General features: G+C 39.6%; 1 protein-coding gene across 2 annotated transcripts; it reads left to right on the plus strand.

Annotated features, from left to right (window-relative positions):
• Positions 1-10,840: 10,840 nt before the first annotated feature.
• On the plus strand, positions 10,841-13,811 carry LOC148041098 (peroxidase P7-like). 2 transcript variants are annotated; one of them, XM_087687426.1, is made up of 4 exons: positions 10,841-11,809; positions 11,942-12,130; positions 12,439-12,607; positions 13,200-13,811. In XM_087687426.1, the coding sequence occupies exons 1-4, from the start codon at positions 11,465-11,467 to the stop codon at positions 13,598-13,600; spliced, it is 1,104 nt and encodes a 367-aa protein (XP_087543552.1). In that variant the 5' UTR covers positions 10,841-11,464; the 3' UTR covers positions 13,601-13,811. The 2 variants fall into 2 exon arrangements, with proteins under 2 accessions (XP_087543552.1, XP_087543559.1); XM_087687433.1 differs by having other exon boundaries at positions 13,317-13,811.
• The last annotated feature ends 1,267 nt before the right edge of the window (positions 13,812-15,078 follow it).

Consider the following 15,078-nt stretch of genomic DNA (forward strand, 5'->3'; position numbering starts at 1 on the left):
TAATCAGCCGGAAACTCTGTTTGCTGAATTTCATCAGCACTCAATACTTTTTGCTGAGTCACCTCAGTCTCTGACTCAATCTGTGACACAAAATTTGCAATTTCATGAAACATATCCAGGGATTGCACTAATACATTACTGTGACAACTCTGCATATCAGTTTTCAGCATATCTTCCATCTCTTCCATCGTATCTGCACAAATCATAATGTCATACATCCCATCTATGTGCTCATCATCCTCTAAAATTCCTATATTTTTCAAATTTTTCTCCTTCCTGTATATATACTGCCTGGCAGCTCTAGGCAACCTAGAAATCTTCTGATAGCTCATCGAACTGTTTGCTGAAATCCCAACAAAACCGGAGGAGAAAACACTGCTGCTAGGAGGCGAGAACTCCAATCTCCTCTGCTCTGTACCACCGTCGTCTCGCAAATTGGCGGTACCTAATGAAAACCCGAATCCCTCACAGTGGGCAAAGGTGCATCTCTGAGAGTATCCCTGTTTCTAACATGGTTCACACACACAGTCATAAACTGAACTGCTCTCATACCATCTTTACTGCGAATCCGTGCATAAGCAGATCCATCATCCATTACCTTTGTTTCCATGCGCATCTCTGTGATGAATGGCTGTCCAAGAATTATGGGATAAGAGCATGAATCCTGCACAAAGAAATGGAAATCCTCCTCTACATCTCCAATAGAAACCCTGACACTAGGACAGGCAGCATACAAATCACCTGCAGTGTTATTGGCGGCTCTCATACGCCACCCATGCTCTACATCCATAGGCCATCTGTTACTCTCATAAACTCCATGAACTATGAGATTAATCTCTGAACCATGATCCACCAAAGCAACATAAGGCACCTGTTTCTCTCCAATTTTTACCATCGTCTCTGTAGTTGCCCTAGCCCAATGACTCCGTGAAAAGTGACTACGCGGTATCAAGATAGGCTCATCAGTTTCAGTATAATGCATAGGCTGAACCCTCTTCTCTATCTACGGAAAAACAGAAGCATTCACAACCATAACCTCATCCTCATCCTCATCCAACTCCCCAATCAAAACTCCCTGTGTATCAGTGGTAGGAAATGCATGTCTTTTCCTCTTCAGGACCTCTTGAAACTGATCTTGAAACTCTCTTTTCGAGATGCCCAAAACCTCAGAAATAGTGAAAGTCACCTCACTGCCAAGTATCTTGTCATTAAAAATTTTCTTCATGTCCGTAGATGTCTCAATATCGGACATCAATCTAAACCCTGGCTGCTTTCTCTCTCTAGGCTCTTGCCTCTTTTCTCTCTTTTGAGCATCTTCCATCTGTCGTTCTGGCCCTGGTCTCAAAGACGGTCCTGCAGTAGGTGGAGTAACAAACTCACCCCCTCTAGTCTTTTTAGCTGCACTTGGATTTTCTTCATCCCTCTTACGCTTCTCCTCAACAAGTACATCTGCTCCCTGAGACTTAGCCAAGTAGGCATAAATAGAGTACCTATCAATAGGCGAATCCCAACCTGTCTCAGATCTGATGCTAGAGCCTGCACTAGTCAAAACAGTTTGTTGAATTTTTCCCTTGTTTGTAGTCTCCATAGCATAAGTCCATAGTGCTGACTAATTTTCTGATCCCTTCTCAATCTGGACTCCATATGCAGAAGCATCTCCTCTAGCTGTCACATAAGAAGTACGCGCAGCCATGTCATCCACTAACTTCTTCATTCCGCCTTTCACAAAGTTGGTAGCAAGCGGAGCTCCTGTTTCAGTCAACCAAATCTTACCATCTTGTCCCCAAAATACCAAATTCTTCCTCCTTGCATCCTGAAAAGATTCACAATCCCTACAATGCTGATGGTCCGTACTATCACACCAAATACATCTCCGATCTCTCCTAGGTGCACTAGGAGCACTCGTAGGTGCAGTAGGAGCACTAGAAGAAATAGTAGGCACAGTCGAAGCAAACTGCTCTTTCAATTTTTCCACCAACTCCGCTTTAACTGACTCCAGTGTCAAATCCGTTATGCCTTTGATTATGTCATCAAGAGAGGTAGGCACCGATGGAGCGGATGGTTTTGGAGTAGAAGGTGCAGGCATCGGTCGTGGAACAGGAGGAATAGGAGGAGTAGAAACAGTAGGCATTGGCATAGGCCAAGAAACTGGCTGAGGAGGAGAAGAAATAACAGGGATAGAAGCAGGCATAGGAGCAATTGACGATGTCGGTGTCATAGAACCATTCTGTAGGCGTGTCTTCCATATCCTTCTCTTGGTCAAAGTCAAGACTGCATCCTGGGCATCCTGCCAATCTGTTTTAAGACCCATAGGCTTCGTGCGATCCTCAAGAAGCTCTCCCAATTCTTCCTGAAGAGCAGGATCTGCAGCTTGCAAGAAAAGCTCAACTTTTTCAACATCCAATGCTCTTTGTTCAATGGCATCAAGCTGACTATACCTCTCTTCAAATTCTTGAATCAACTCTGAAGCAGCTAGACTTTTGTTTGGCATGTAGACCCACTCTCAGAATGACCACCCTGTAGCCATACCAAAGTCTTCAAGGAAATAGTCTTCTTTCAGGGCCTTCTTAAAATCTTGCCAATGTGAATTTTGAATAAAAAGATCAGTCACTTTTGCCCTCAAGGCGGGTGTGACAAGATGAAGGAAGTACTTACTCATAAATCCAGCTGGAACTCCAAAAAACCCCATCTTGATCTCATATGTCTTCAAATATGCTGAAACATTACAGCCATCAAATAGCTTCTTCTCATTCTCAACTGCTTCAATCGCCTTAGTCGCGCTGTTTGCATTCTCCTGCTCCGAATATAGTTGCCTTTGCTGAGACAACTGTTGTTGATGCAATTGCTGCTGCTACTGCATATGCAATTGTGTCTGTTGATTTTGAAGCTGCATATACATGGACATATTCTGCAAAATCTGCTTTAGATCATCTGTTGAAGTACTTGACGCAGCAGTCATTGATGGAGCTGAAGTAGAGGACACAGCTGGAATTGTAGAAGAGGCTGAAATAGATGCTGAAGTATCTCCCATCCTCAAATTTCTGCGACGCTTTCACGTCGGGTTCACCAAAGATGTCGAAGGGTTTCGAAAGCAATGTCGCGACTTCAGAAGCCCTTGATAAATTTCAAGATAGAAGACGAGTTCTAAAATAAGAGATATCGGTGATAAAAGATGGATCAATAAATCATCTTGTGTTAGATCTTTTCTATTCAAAGCCGTGCACAGTTGAGAAGTACAAGGTTTCAAAAATAAATTCTTCCCAACAATATGAAATCCAAGTTCAAGGAGAAACTGAATTTGAAAATCACAGTAGCAGAGATGTATTCACAAACAATTTGCCAAGGATTTTGCAATTCATGGCCACACTCAGGAAAGCCTGAGCTTACAAGTTGTAAAAGGACACCTTTCCATTCTCAGCAAGAATTAGACCTTTGTATATAAGGTTTCTGAAGGCTGATGTTACTTAATATGAATTCACTGTACATCCTGTATACATTCAGCATATCCAGGTAGATAAGTGATATTTGTGTAAGGAAAGGCTATCCAAGGGAGCTTGCAACACTTGCATTTTTCTGAAGTATATTCAGCACCGGAGGGAAAGGCAGGCTAAAGTACCCAGTTCTGCAATTTTTCCTTTCTAGTTAATTGTCAAAATTCATGATAACAATCAATGGAAAGGTCTGGATACTCAGAATCAATTCTTGCCAGCGAGCATGCCAGTTCCAACTCTCGGATATTTGTGTACAGTCTAACAAATGTAAATGGCTATTTGCCCTCAAACAATTCTGTTTCTTTGCTCATCTCCAATAAACACCGCCACTGCAAATCTAGCTTTGACACATGAAGGGGCCATTGAATGTGCTAAAGTCAGACTTGAAGATTTTCAGAGTGTTAGGAAGCAGGCAATTTGCCATGGAGAGATCTGAGAGAGTGGGATTACAATTCTAATTAGATTTCAGCACACAGAGCGCATTGATAGCAGAAGTATATTTCTTCGCCCTGGATTCTTCAAGCTCTTCTCTTGATTCATACATCTCTGGCAAATCTCTAATCTGTAGGCTAATCAGAGCTTAATATTGCCATGAATTGTCCAAGCTCCCCTCTCTGCGCCTGCTCAGTGAAGACTACCTTTCTTTTTTCCCAAGTATTGCCCGTTTCCTTTTTGACAAAATTCAGTTTCTGTTGGCATGCTTCAAGCTCATGCTCCAAAGTTGTAGACCAAGTCTTCTTTTGCTTGCTTTAATTGAAGTTGAAGATCTCTATTCATCTCTCCAAAACTCCACAAATTCTCTGAATCATGTAAGAGAACACCAGCCCTCTTGTCGAAGGATTTTCGTCGCATAGAAACCAGTGGCCTGTAAAAATTGTCACGAGTGCATAAATAATGTGCTCAAAAGTCTCTGAAACATGGGGTTGTGGAATCTCTCTGTCCTGGGAGGATACTGGTAATTTTAATCCTTTGACAGCTTAGGCATTGCCTTGGTCACTAAGGTGAATCTTCAGCCCAATAGGTAGTCTCCATAGCTTCAATGAGTGGATAACAACGAATAATTCAAGGTTGTGGGTAGCGGAATTCTTCTCACAAGGCTTCAGTTTCCAAGAGACATATGCTACTAGACAACCTGCTTGTGTTATGACAATATCAGCTCTGGAGTCTCAGTCAGATGGCCTGTAAGGGAACAGAAGCCCCCCTCCCGATCGACGATATCCTCTTTCGTTTCAAGCGGCTCCTCTTTCGCCTTCAGACTAATAAAGCGCCCCCCCCAGAAAAGCTTCCTCCTCCTAATCAAGCATGTGCCCAGATATCGAGTCCAGAATTGGGACATATCCTTCATGCTTCATGCCTGGACTGATAAGTTCTAACAAACCCAACACAATTTTGCTTTGACTAACACCCACGACAAACTCCTGCCACTGTAGGTTTTCCTCAATTGATGTGTTCCGAGCTTTTTTTCTTTGCCCCTAAAGTTATCCTCATTTCCTCTATTTTGTCTGCATCCCTCCACCTACAGGCAGCTGAATATATGTCAGCCATTAAAACATATGCAGCAGCACCTTCTTGATTTGCCTCCAGGAGCTGCTGCAAGTACCAGAGAGAGAAACAAACACCCCTACCATCCAGCAGAGTCCCTAAAGAGATCCAAGGCAGTGAGACTAAACCCATTTTGAATATATCATGACATTAAAGCATTCCATGACACTTCATTTCTTTCTAGCAAGCCCTTGAAGACTTTATGTGCTTCATTTAAACTTCCACATTTGGCATACATGTCCACAGTCGTGCTTCCAATAGCAACATTTGATTCTAGTCCTTGCCGTATCATATGATCTTTTAACAGCCTACCTCGCCTTATGCATTTGATGCTGCTACATGCCTTCATAAGGCACAGAAAAGTCACTCTGTTTGGTCTAGTGCCTTCTTGTTTCATCCTCTCGTAACATTCAAGAGCAACAAGACCAAGCCCATGTTCAGTGTAGCCTGCAATCATGGCACTCCAGGAAACAACATCTTGATTTGACATATTGTCAAATACTTCTTGGGCTTTTCCAAGCATACCAGATTTTGCATACATGTCAACCAGAGCATTATTGATAAATTCCTCTTGCTCCAAACCCTCTTCACTATACTGCCTACGCAGAACAAAAGTATAATCACAACAACTAAATATGTACAAAGTATCAAATCCCACACACACAACTTTTGGGTGGATTTCACACCTCGAATGCGCAGCAATACGACATCGTCGTTCTTCATCCAACATCATCATAATTAAATCCAGCTTTTGCTCCATCGTAGGTTCAGGAAGATCGCCTTCAGCCATTAAATCATCCATATGTGGTTCCGTCATCCTGCAAAACTTCAAAAGACCTCACAATCTCAAAATCCAATTAGCGGGATGAGCGTAGCTCAAGATCGAGTATACAAGGCTTATATATTTTTATGTGTGGCTTTCACAATCTTCGTCTTTGGCTATTGCGGGATTTGTAATCTTTAAAAAATCTGCGTTTTGACCTTCTGTGTGTGTTGAAACTGGTTCAGCAAGTCTGTGTACGCGAACAATACCTTCCAGGGAACAACTTTGCAGTTCGGAGTTTCTGCGCAGGAACAGTCCTTGTCTGACTTGCAGAGTTGCAGACTTATGAGACTTGTAGAGTACCAAAACTTGCAGAACTTGAGTGACTTAGAAGACTTGCAGAATTTGTAGACTTTGAACTTGAGTAGTTGGGAAGCCTTAGTAAACTTAGTTTACTAAGAAGCTTTTAGCTTCTTTAACAGTCGACGAATTTTAGGACATGAATATGTCCTCGGCGGAATTTTTGGTGCCCTGAAGATCCTGCCGTCCCCATTGATCAACGATTTGAAGCTTTTATAAAGCTTCATATTAAGCTAAGCTTTAAAACTTTAAAAACTTAAGCTTGAAGCTTAAGAGAAGATATGGCTTATCTCTGTATCTCTACGACTTGTATAAGAGGATGTAGGAGTGGTCCTCAGTTGTTGCAGGCCGGTCCTTCACGATCAGAGGATGAAAACGGAGGTTCTTGACCGCTAGGAATCCACCCATATTGACCGTTCACGATGAGATTGACCGTAGAGCTCGATCGTTCCAGGAGCTCCACCTTCGCACAAGATGGGTAGCGATTGGAAGCTCTCGATCTTAGCTTCGCTCTGATACTACTAGTGCACAGATTGGATAATGTATGCTTGCGTAGTGAATGCCGGAAGGTCCCCAAGAATAAAAGAACTCTACTTTTTGCACAAAACTCAAGGTAAAAAGCATGCATGACATGAACAAGAGACTAATTGGGTGTAATCTTCCCCCATGCCTTGTGTGAGCACTCCACAAAGCATGTATTTTATGTATTAATCATCTTCAAGCTCAAATAATAGCCCAAATTACAAAATAGCATGCTTTTGGCTTTTGAGTTTGCTTTAGTGCTAAATAAAAATAAAGCTAATGGGCGGGCGTCCAAGAAGTCAGGCATATGCGCATACAAAATAATAAATAAATATCCAACGCCTTAATAAATAGGCACGACAAAATATAGATGCCATGCCTAAGGTATGCGCCCATCAAAATATAAGTGATAACTCGAATACTCGCTATCCTCCAATGCTTTCCTCCGCCACTGCTGCTATCTCTACACATCAACTGAAGCATTCACAATCGTTAGTAAAATAATACAATTAAACCGACAGAAGTGAATACCTAGCAGTCTTCAGCTACATAAATAAATCAACTAGTTAGAAATCAATCCTAACCTTAATTTATTACGAGTGCGCACTCTAAACTCATAAACGATGGGGAGAGAGAAAGGAGGAGAGAGAAGAAGAAGAAGAAGAAGAAGAACCAAACTGGTGAGAGGTAAAACAATTTGTCATGCTAGGAATGAATGGAAGGGGAGCAGCATCGCGGGTGGTTGCTAGGTGTTGAAACCAATGACATGCATTTGAGGCAAAAACTAGGCAGTCAAGTGGACACACACAGCCATGAGATAAAAAATTCACAGAAAAATTAATTCACGAGCATTGGATTGTTGTGCAACAAAAGGAAAAAGTGGGTAGGACAATAGGGGAGATTGGATGTTGGACAATAGAATAATATGACTGGCATGAAAAACATGCATTCACATGGGATTTTTTTAAAAAATACACATGAAAACGTGCTTAAAAATTAATAATGAAAAATTTGTTTGTTGGAACCGAGTGTAGAAAAAAGAAAAGTGCATGGTTTGAAAGATGGACAAGGCTATCAAGTCAAAACACGTGTCTGATGGGAAACATGGGTATTCACATGGAAAAATGGCAAAAGTACATACGAAAAGCGGAACATAAATTCATTTGAGAATATTTGTCAATTGAAATAGAGTGCAACAAAAAGGAAAAGTATTTGATTAGTGGGGCTTGATAAGGTTCTCATGTCAAGATGCGGTTCAAGTGGCAAGAGGACACATTCACATAGGAAAAACATAAAAAATACGTGTGAATAGACCATAAAAAATTAGTAACATGAAATCCTTATGCTAGAATGAAGGGAAGAAAAAAGGAAAAATGTCTAGTTGGATGCATAGCTCGAGGCTATCCAAGCAGTACACCATTTTGATGAGAAGAAATCATGTTCACATAAAACAATTAAATAGAAAAATTCATGTAAGAAAATACCTTCAAATATGCAAAATTGAATAACAATCAATCTATGCATTGGAATGATGGACTATAAAACAAAAATATTTGAAAAAATGAAATAATGAGGGCTATAAGATCCAACTGCAATTGATGTGTGAGCAAGATACGTTCACATGGAAATACATTGTTGTTGGTCATGCTTATAAGGTGACCTTGATGAACAAATATTTTAGTATGGTTAGCAGAATCATGTATAGGTTCAACAAAGTATTGAGGCCCTAGCCCACTATTGATAGAAAAGCCATTGAGATCCTTAACATTCTGCCAAAATTGTCTAGGAGAGCAAAAGGGCCAAAGATTGAGGATGTGACACATCTCTACCCAACAAAGATCGTGTCCCAACAAGAGTTTGCCAACAAGAAAAACTGCAAGAGGTCATAGAATATGAGGATGAAGTTTGCAAGAGAAGAATTGATGTGCTTGGCCCTATCAATTATAAGAGAATGGGTGAGGTGAATGTGCAAATGGTTGTCAATGTTTCTTGCACTTCTGAGGAAGAGAACTATCTTAGTATATCTCGTGAGGACAAGTCCATGCTTCTTAAAAAAGATATTCAATTATCAGATTCTGTAGTCTATTGTTGCATAAGGTAAGCCATTTTGACTCTGAAAATTTTTTGTACATGGAATGATGGTGCTATTCATTGCAAATAACACTCCTTTGGTTTTGTTATTGGTTTTAGGGCGTTGATTGCTTCGCTCAACCTAGAAATCTCTAAAAGTATATTTATTGTTGATCCACTGTTATTAGTGGAATTGTTGTCGAGATCTGGTTCAAACATAGAAATATTTATCAAAACATTTGATTCCATCACAAATTACCATTTTGTTTTTCCTTACATCGAAAGGTATGCAATTTTCCAAATGGGTTAATGTGTACTTCTTTATTGTATTTATTACTTACTAATATTTCACTTTGTAGAGGACATTGGAGTCTCATATATATTGATATATTCACCATAGAAATTATCCTCATGAACTCTCTTAAGTGGTATCCATCACCAAGCAAAAAGCTGTCTTTAATGAAATACTACTTGCTTTTTAGTTAATTTTTTATTTTATTTGATGATCTATTTTAGTAACATGTTTCCATTTGTAGTGCTAAGAGGCTCGTGGCTACCTTCTTGGACACCACATATGAGGATATTGCTGATCCTAAAAAAGTATATAGCTCTCTCCAACAAGAAGTATCTTGCAAAGTGATACACATTCTTGTGGATGGAGAGTGATTTCAAATGTGAACATGACAATAGATTCAAAGATACTCAAGATAGATGGGGTGAATGTAAGCATTTTCCATATTGTTTTTTTTTTAAGGAACCATTTTTTGAGTTTTCCAACTTGTTACATTTTTTCTCGCAGTGCCAAGAGTACCTTGATTCATATATGTAGTGGATAAGGGAGTGGTGTATTGAGTGGATTTTGGATAGGACAATCACACTAGTCAATCTCGACTCCCCTCCACAAAAATCTTCAACTAAGAGTAAGGACAAGGGCCGCCATCTAGAAAGACTAGCAATGTGACCTCCAAAAAGAAAGGAATACCAACACTTTTCCCTGTGAAGTCTCATCCATATATTTTAAGAAAAGAATCAAGGAGTTGCTACGACAAGTACCTCATTGGTCTTTCTCGCACAAGGAAACTTACATTCATATGTGCACCTACATTGGCAACTTAGCATGTTTGTAAACACATGTTTCTAGACATGAATATTAATGTGCTTATATAAATGCCTAACATTCTTTTGCTTAGTTTAAGATGTGCAGTCAGTTAGTTCCCTAGTCTTCCTTGTTTTGGATGCAATTGAACTCCAAACGAGTAACTCCTTGGACTTTCTTATACCAAGGAAACCTTGCATTTATAGGTCCATCTAAATTGCAGACTTAACACACTTATGGACACATGTTTCTAGACACGAATATAAATGTACTTATAGACACTCTTGGTATTATTTTGCTTAGTTTGAAATACATGTCAATTTGCATGCCTATAAGCCCTATTTCCTTGTAGTGTAAAATCATATTGATATCCTATCAAGGTTTGAAAATTGGCCATCCTAAACTTTAGGCTTTGGAATCCTAAAATTGTTATCTATACAAGACGAGTATGCATATCCATGGACAATGATAATGGAAGTATGTGATAAGCTAGCAAGTTGATGACTAGTTTGCCACAACCATGATAAATCTTTTACAACAATGCTTGAAAAAAGCACGCTACTCCTTCTATTTGAAGGAGTTTTACACTATCCTTCTCTTAATCACTCTCCAACTTGTTCTCAATCATTAATTATTCAAGACTACCAAGGCCTCTAAGTGACCAATGTCTCTCCAAAATTAGGAGACTATAAAAGGCGCAAGCTTATGGAAGAAGAGAGAAAGTGGTTCATGGGGAGAAGTTAGAACTTATTTACGAGGCTAAGACGCATTGAATGCACCCAATATCAAAATCTTCATGTTCACTTTTCTGTTTTGCCGATCTTAAAGTAATATACCGTGGTAGGGCCATTGATTAGCACTTTCTACCAACCAGACGAGGACACTTGAGCTACATGTATGTTCGGAAACAATTGGGTAGCTTAGGAGAGGGTATCGGAGGAGTATTATTACGAGTATACGAGAAGACGAGGTCCATGTTGCCCCGGCTGTCTGCCTTGCAAATAGGAAGAAGGCAGACCCTGATTAAGGCCGAGAAGCTGCATCATCTGATCCATCGTACGCTCGAGGAACTGTTCAAGCTTTCCATAACAAGGCCACGAGGCCGAAGAAGCGGCAGATTCCCACGATGATGGAGGCAACGATGAGTCACGAGCCCGATCCACGCACGCACGCGTTGCCATCATCATGACTGGTACTGTCAAATTGTCTGATCGCTTCTTCGCGGAGACTCAATCAAGAATCGACGCGAGAGAGAGAGAGAGATCATCGCAGGTTCTCGCCCATTATAAATTAGGGGCTCTGAGAAGAGGGTATTAGTGCACAGGAAGACGAATCTAGGCTCCGTATCAAATTGTCTGATCGCTTCTTCGCGGAGACTCAATCAAGAATCGACGCGAGAGAGATCAGAGAGAGAGAGAGAGAGAGAGAGAGAGAGAGAGATCATCGCAGGTTTTCGCCCATTATAAATTAGGGGCTCTGAGAAGAGGGTATTAGTGCACAGGAAGACGAATCTAGGCTCCGTATTATTAAAGCAGCTGCTGGACGGCAGTCTCTCCTGCAGTATATCAGATTTAGGGTTAGGTAGTCCGCCGCCCCCCGCGCCCCCACACCTCCAATAGCATGGTGTTATACCGGAGAGATGGTCGGCTCGTACGTGCGCCATTACTGATGCTGCTAATCATCAACGTGAATGTGCTTCTGATGATGGTGGTCTCAATCATGCGCGGATATTCAGTGGAGGCCAGCAGACCAGCTGATATAAATATTCATGTCGATCAATACAAAGAACGGAGTAGTGATCTTCATTTGAAGTCTGCGCCTCCGGGCCTCTCTTACGACTTCTACAAGGACTCTTGCCCGAGAGCTTACACTATCGTGGAGGAGCAGGTGAAGGCCGTCATCCGTCAAAACCCCAGCGAAGCTGCCGGCATCCTCCGCATCTTCTTCCACGACTGCTTCGTCCAAGTATTGCCTACCTGCTCACTCCTCCTCGTCCTTCTCATTCCTATCGATCTATTATCATGCAAGCTTCTTTAACCGTTTGCACGAAGCACTTTAGCACTAATCAAAATCTTTCATACATTGCCCATGATGCAGGGTTGTGATGCTTCCATCCTGCTTGATTCACCTATTACAGAACAAATTGCCAGTCCGAACAATGGATCGCTACGAATGTCATCATTAAATATACTTGATGAAATCAAGGAGGCAATAGAGCTTTCATGTCCTGGGATTGTTTCATGTGCTGACGTTATTTCCTTATCAACTGCAGCTGCAATTCATTTGGTAGGCAACAAAATTGTTCTAAAATGACATTTCAAATAAATTATTGACTTAAGTCTCAAGAGTAGTAGCTACACTCTTTCATTCTAGATATCTCCAACGTGTGATACATGCATTCTAGCGCATTATGTTGACAAGCTCAAGGTATACTTTAGGTTTAAAACAATACAAAATAATGGATTTTGTGGGATGAATAACAAGTCCTGATGCTAGAACACTTGAAGGCGTTCTAGTTCTTCAACTAAAGGAAATCACAACTATTTCTATTTCAATAGCTACTACAACTGATTGTTTGAAACTAAATTGAGCAGGTTGGTGGTCCCAAAGTCACCTTTGCTACTGGTCGGCGTGATAGCAATTCTGCTGCATCCAATCAAACAGTGGTTGCAAACATTCCACCTCCAACTTTAAACATCTCAACTTTGAAGCAAAACTTCCAAAATCATAGCTTGGATGTTATAGACCTTGTTGCATTATTAGGTACATTTTGTGGCATTTGCATAGTTTCTAGAATTAGAAATCATTATTTGTAAGTTTAAATTGTTGAAAATATAAGTGAGACCTAATTTTCAGCATTGGAAGAAATTTTATCGAAGGATTTGTATGTCATGAGTGTTCATTTTGTTTTCTTGGTAAGCTTATTTAAATATACTATTCTATGCATGCATAGATAAAGAGGCTTGTTGGACTGTGCTCTTTTTCGCATGAATGGAACTAATAACCTTTTGTTTCTCACATGAATGAAATTAATGGTTTTTTGTCATTACTTTTAAGGCTTTTTCTATTCTAATGAATTGGTATCCTAAGTCATGGAATCATTTATGATACTATATACTTTACATGGAAAGCACAACTCCTCAGATTCTTTTTAACTATATATTGTTTTCATCTTCTCAAAGTATTTATAGCACTTTTTTTCTTCTTCAATAATGTTGTTTCAAACTAGTACTAAATGTGACTTTACAAACATGTAAGAAATAATCACATTAGGCTACATGATTTATTTTCTTTTTTCCAAGCACATTTGTCCTTTGATTGACTTCCACTAACAAGCTAAATATGACAACAATAGGAGGACATACTATTGGACAAGCCCATTGCCAATTCATAGACTCCCAAATCTCCCCCACTATTTCAACTGATCTTAATCTAGAATTTGCAACTCATTTATCTCGTATTTGCCTTCCAGCAAATGACTCTACCAAGGCAGAGTTGACAGTTCAGCTTGACCTCATCACCAAGGACATCTTTGACAATAGTTACTTTAAGAACGTGTTGGCTAAAACAGCTACATTTCACACTGATGCAGCTCTTTTGAATGCTACTGACACAAAGGAACTAGTGGAGGAATATGCAAAAGATCAAAGCAAATTCTTTCAACAATTTAAAATGTCCATGGTAAAGATGAGTGAGTTAGGTGTGCTTACTGGTAACAATGGGGTAATAAGGAAGAAGTGCTCTCTACCAAATTAAAAGCATGTGTTAAGCCAAGTATCTTCAGTAGGATTGGAGTCTCTAAACTTTATTCTCCACTATGTGCACTCTATGATCCAATAAGAGATTTCATGAATATCCCATCCTTTTGTGGTCTAATTTCAATACTATGAATGTTCATTCCAAATGTTTCAGCATGGATTGAAACACTTTCATTTCTACCATAATATGATTATGAAGACTTTGTTCTTGTGTGAATCAAACACTGATCAAGTTCATTTATGTATGCATTGAAACTCAACCAAAGATCTTGTCCAAGTTATCTCTATTATTCTAGAACATATATGGACCATAACACTATTTCTTTTCAGCCATAATATGCATTAAGTTATAAGAGGTTCTTATGAAAATAACACACACATCAAGTTCACACATACAAATATAGCTTGTCTAATGCATGTCTTCTATTCCATATATGACACAACAATATATGAGATTACTTTACAACAAAGGGCATCCAAGATAGGAGCCTTATTGTATAGTCAAGGCTCTCATATGCTTCATGTATTACAAGCATGTAAGTAAATATAATTATGCAAATTACTTTAGTGAACTTATGTAGTGGGGGACTTCCTTGAATCCCTACATTGAATACCCATAATAGACATAGGAGAATCTTGCATAAACACACAAGAAGAGAGATGGATCACTACAAGGAATGAGGGGAATACTATTTAAAAAATTTGGACGTGTGGCATTAAATATTTGATACCACAATGTGTGCCAAAATATGTGGCAGAATATGTGTCAATAAGTACACTAGTATTTACTTGTTGTGAAAATATTGGTGCATATATTGATAGATATACTGATGCTATTTAAAATATTTATAGAGAGACATATTGGCACAATACTAGTGCTAGTAAAAAAAATAGCATGATTGAAACTTTTCTATCTTCCTCATTTTGGAGTTGACAAGTTTATAGGAATGGCTAACATGCTACTACATGTTTTTTTTTCTCCTCCTCACCACTTTCTATAGAAAACATGCAATGTAGATTGTGATTACATAAAGTTGGTGTTTTCATTTTTAGTAGAGAGAGAGAGAGAGAGAGAGAGAGAGAGAGAGAGAGAGAGAGAGAGAGAGAGAGAGAGAGAGAGAGAGTGTGTGTGTGTGTGTGAACCCCATCTTAAGCAAGCAAATTTGTAAGGGAGTGCCCAAGAAGAAGAAGGACTAAAGTTTTTATCCACATCAATTAAATTTTTGTAAGCTAGATAATGGGATCAGTTAAAGCTAAGAGCTTGAGGCTCACTACCATGCAACTTGTAATAACTTTTGTAGAGTAGAGTCCTAGTTAGCTTTTGTACTTTTATATTGGAAAAAACCATCATAGGGTCATTTGAATGGGCCAACTTCTTATAAGCTTCCTTTCTCTAAGTTTTTATCTACTACTTTTAGCTTTCATGTGCTATTGAGAGAGGGAGTAAGAGAGAGAGGGAGGGAAGAGTGTGATAGT

Source organism: Lygodium microphyllum, chromosome 1, assembly GCF_053477565.2.
Source record: "Lygodium microphyllum isolate KBCC chromosome 1, Lygodium_microphyllum_v1.1.10, whole genome shotgun sequence".
Classification (NCBI taxonomy): domain Eukaryota; kingdom Viridiplantae; phylum Streptophyta; class Polypodiopsida; order Schizaeales; family Lygodiaceae; genus Lygodium; species Lygodium microphyllum.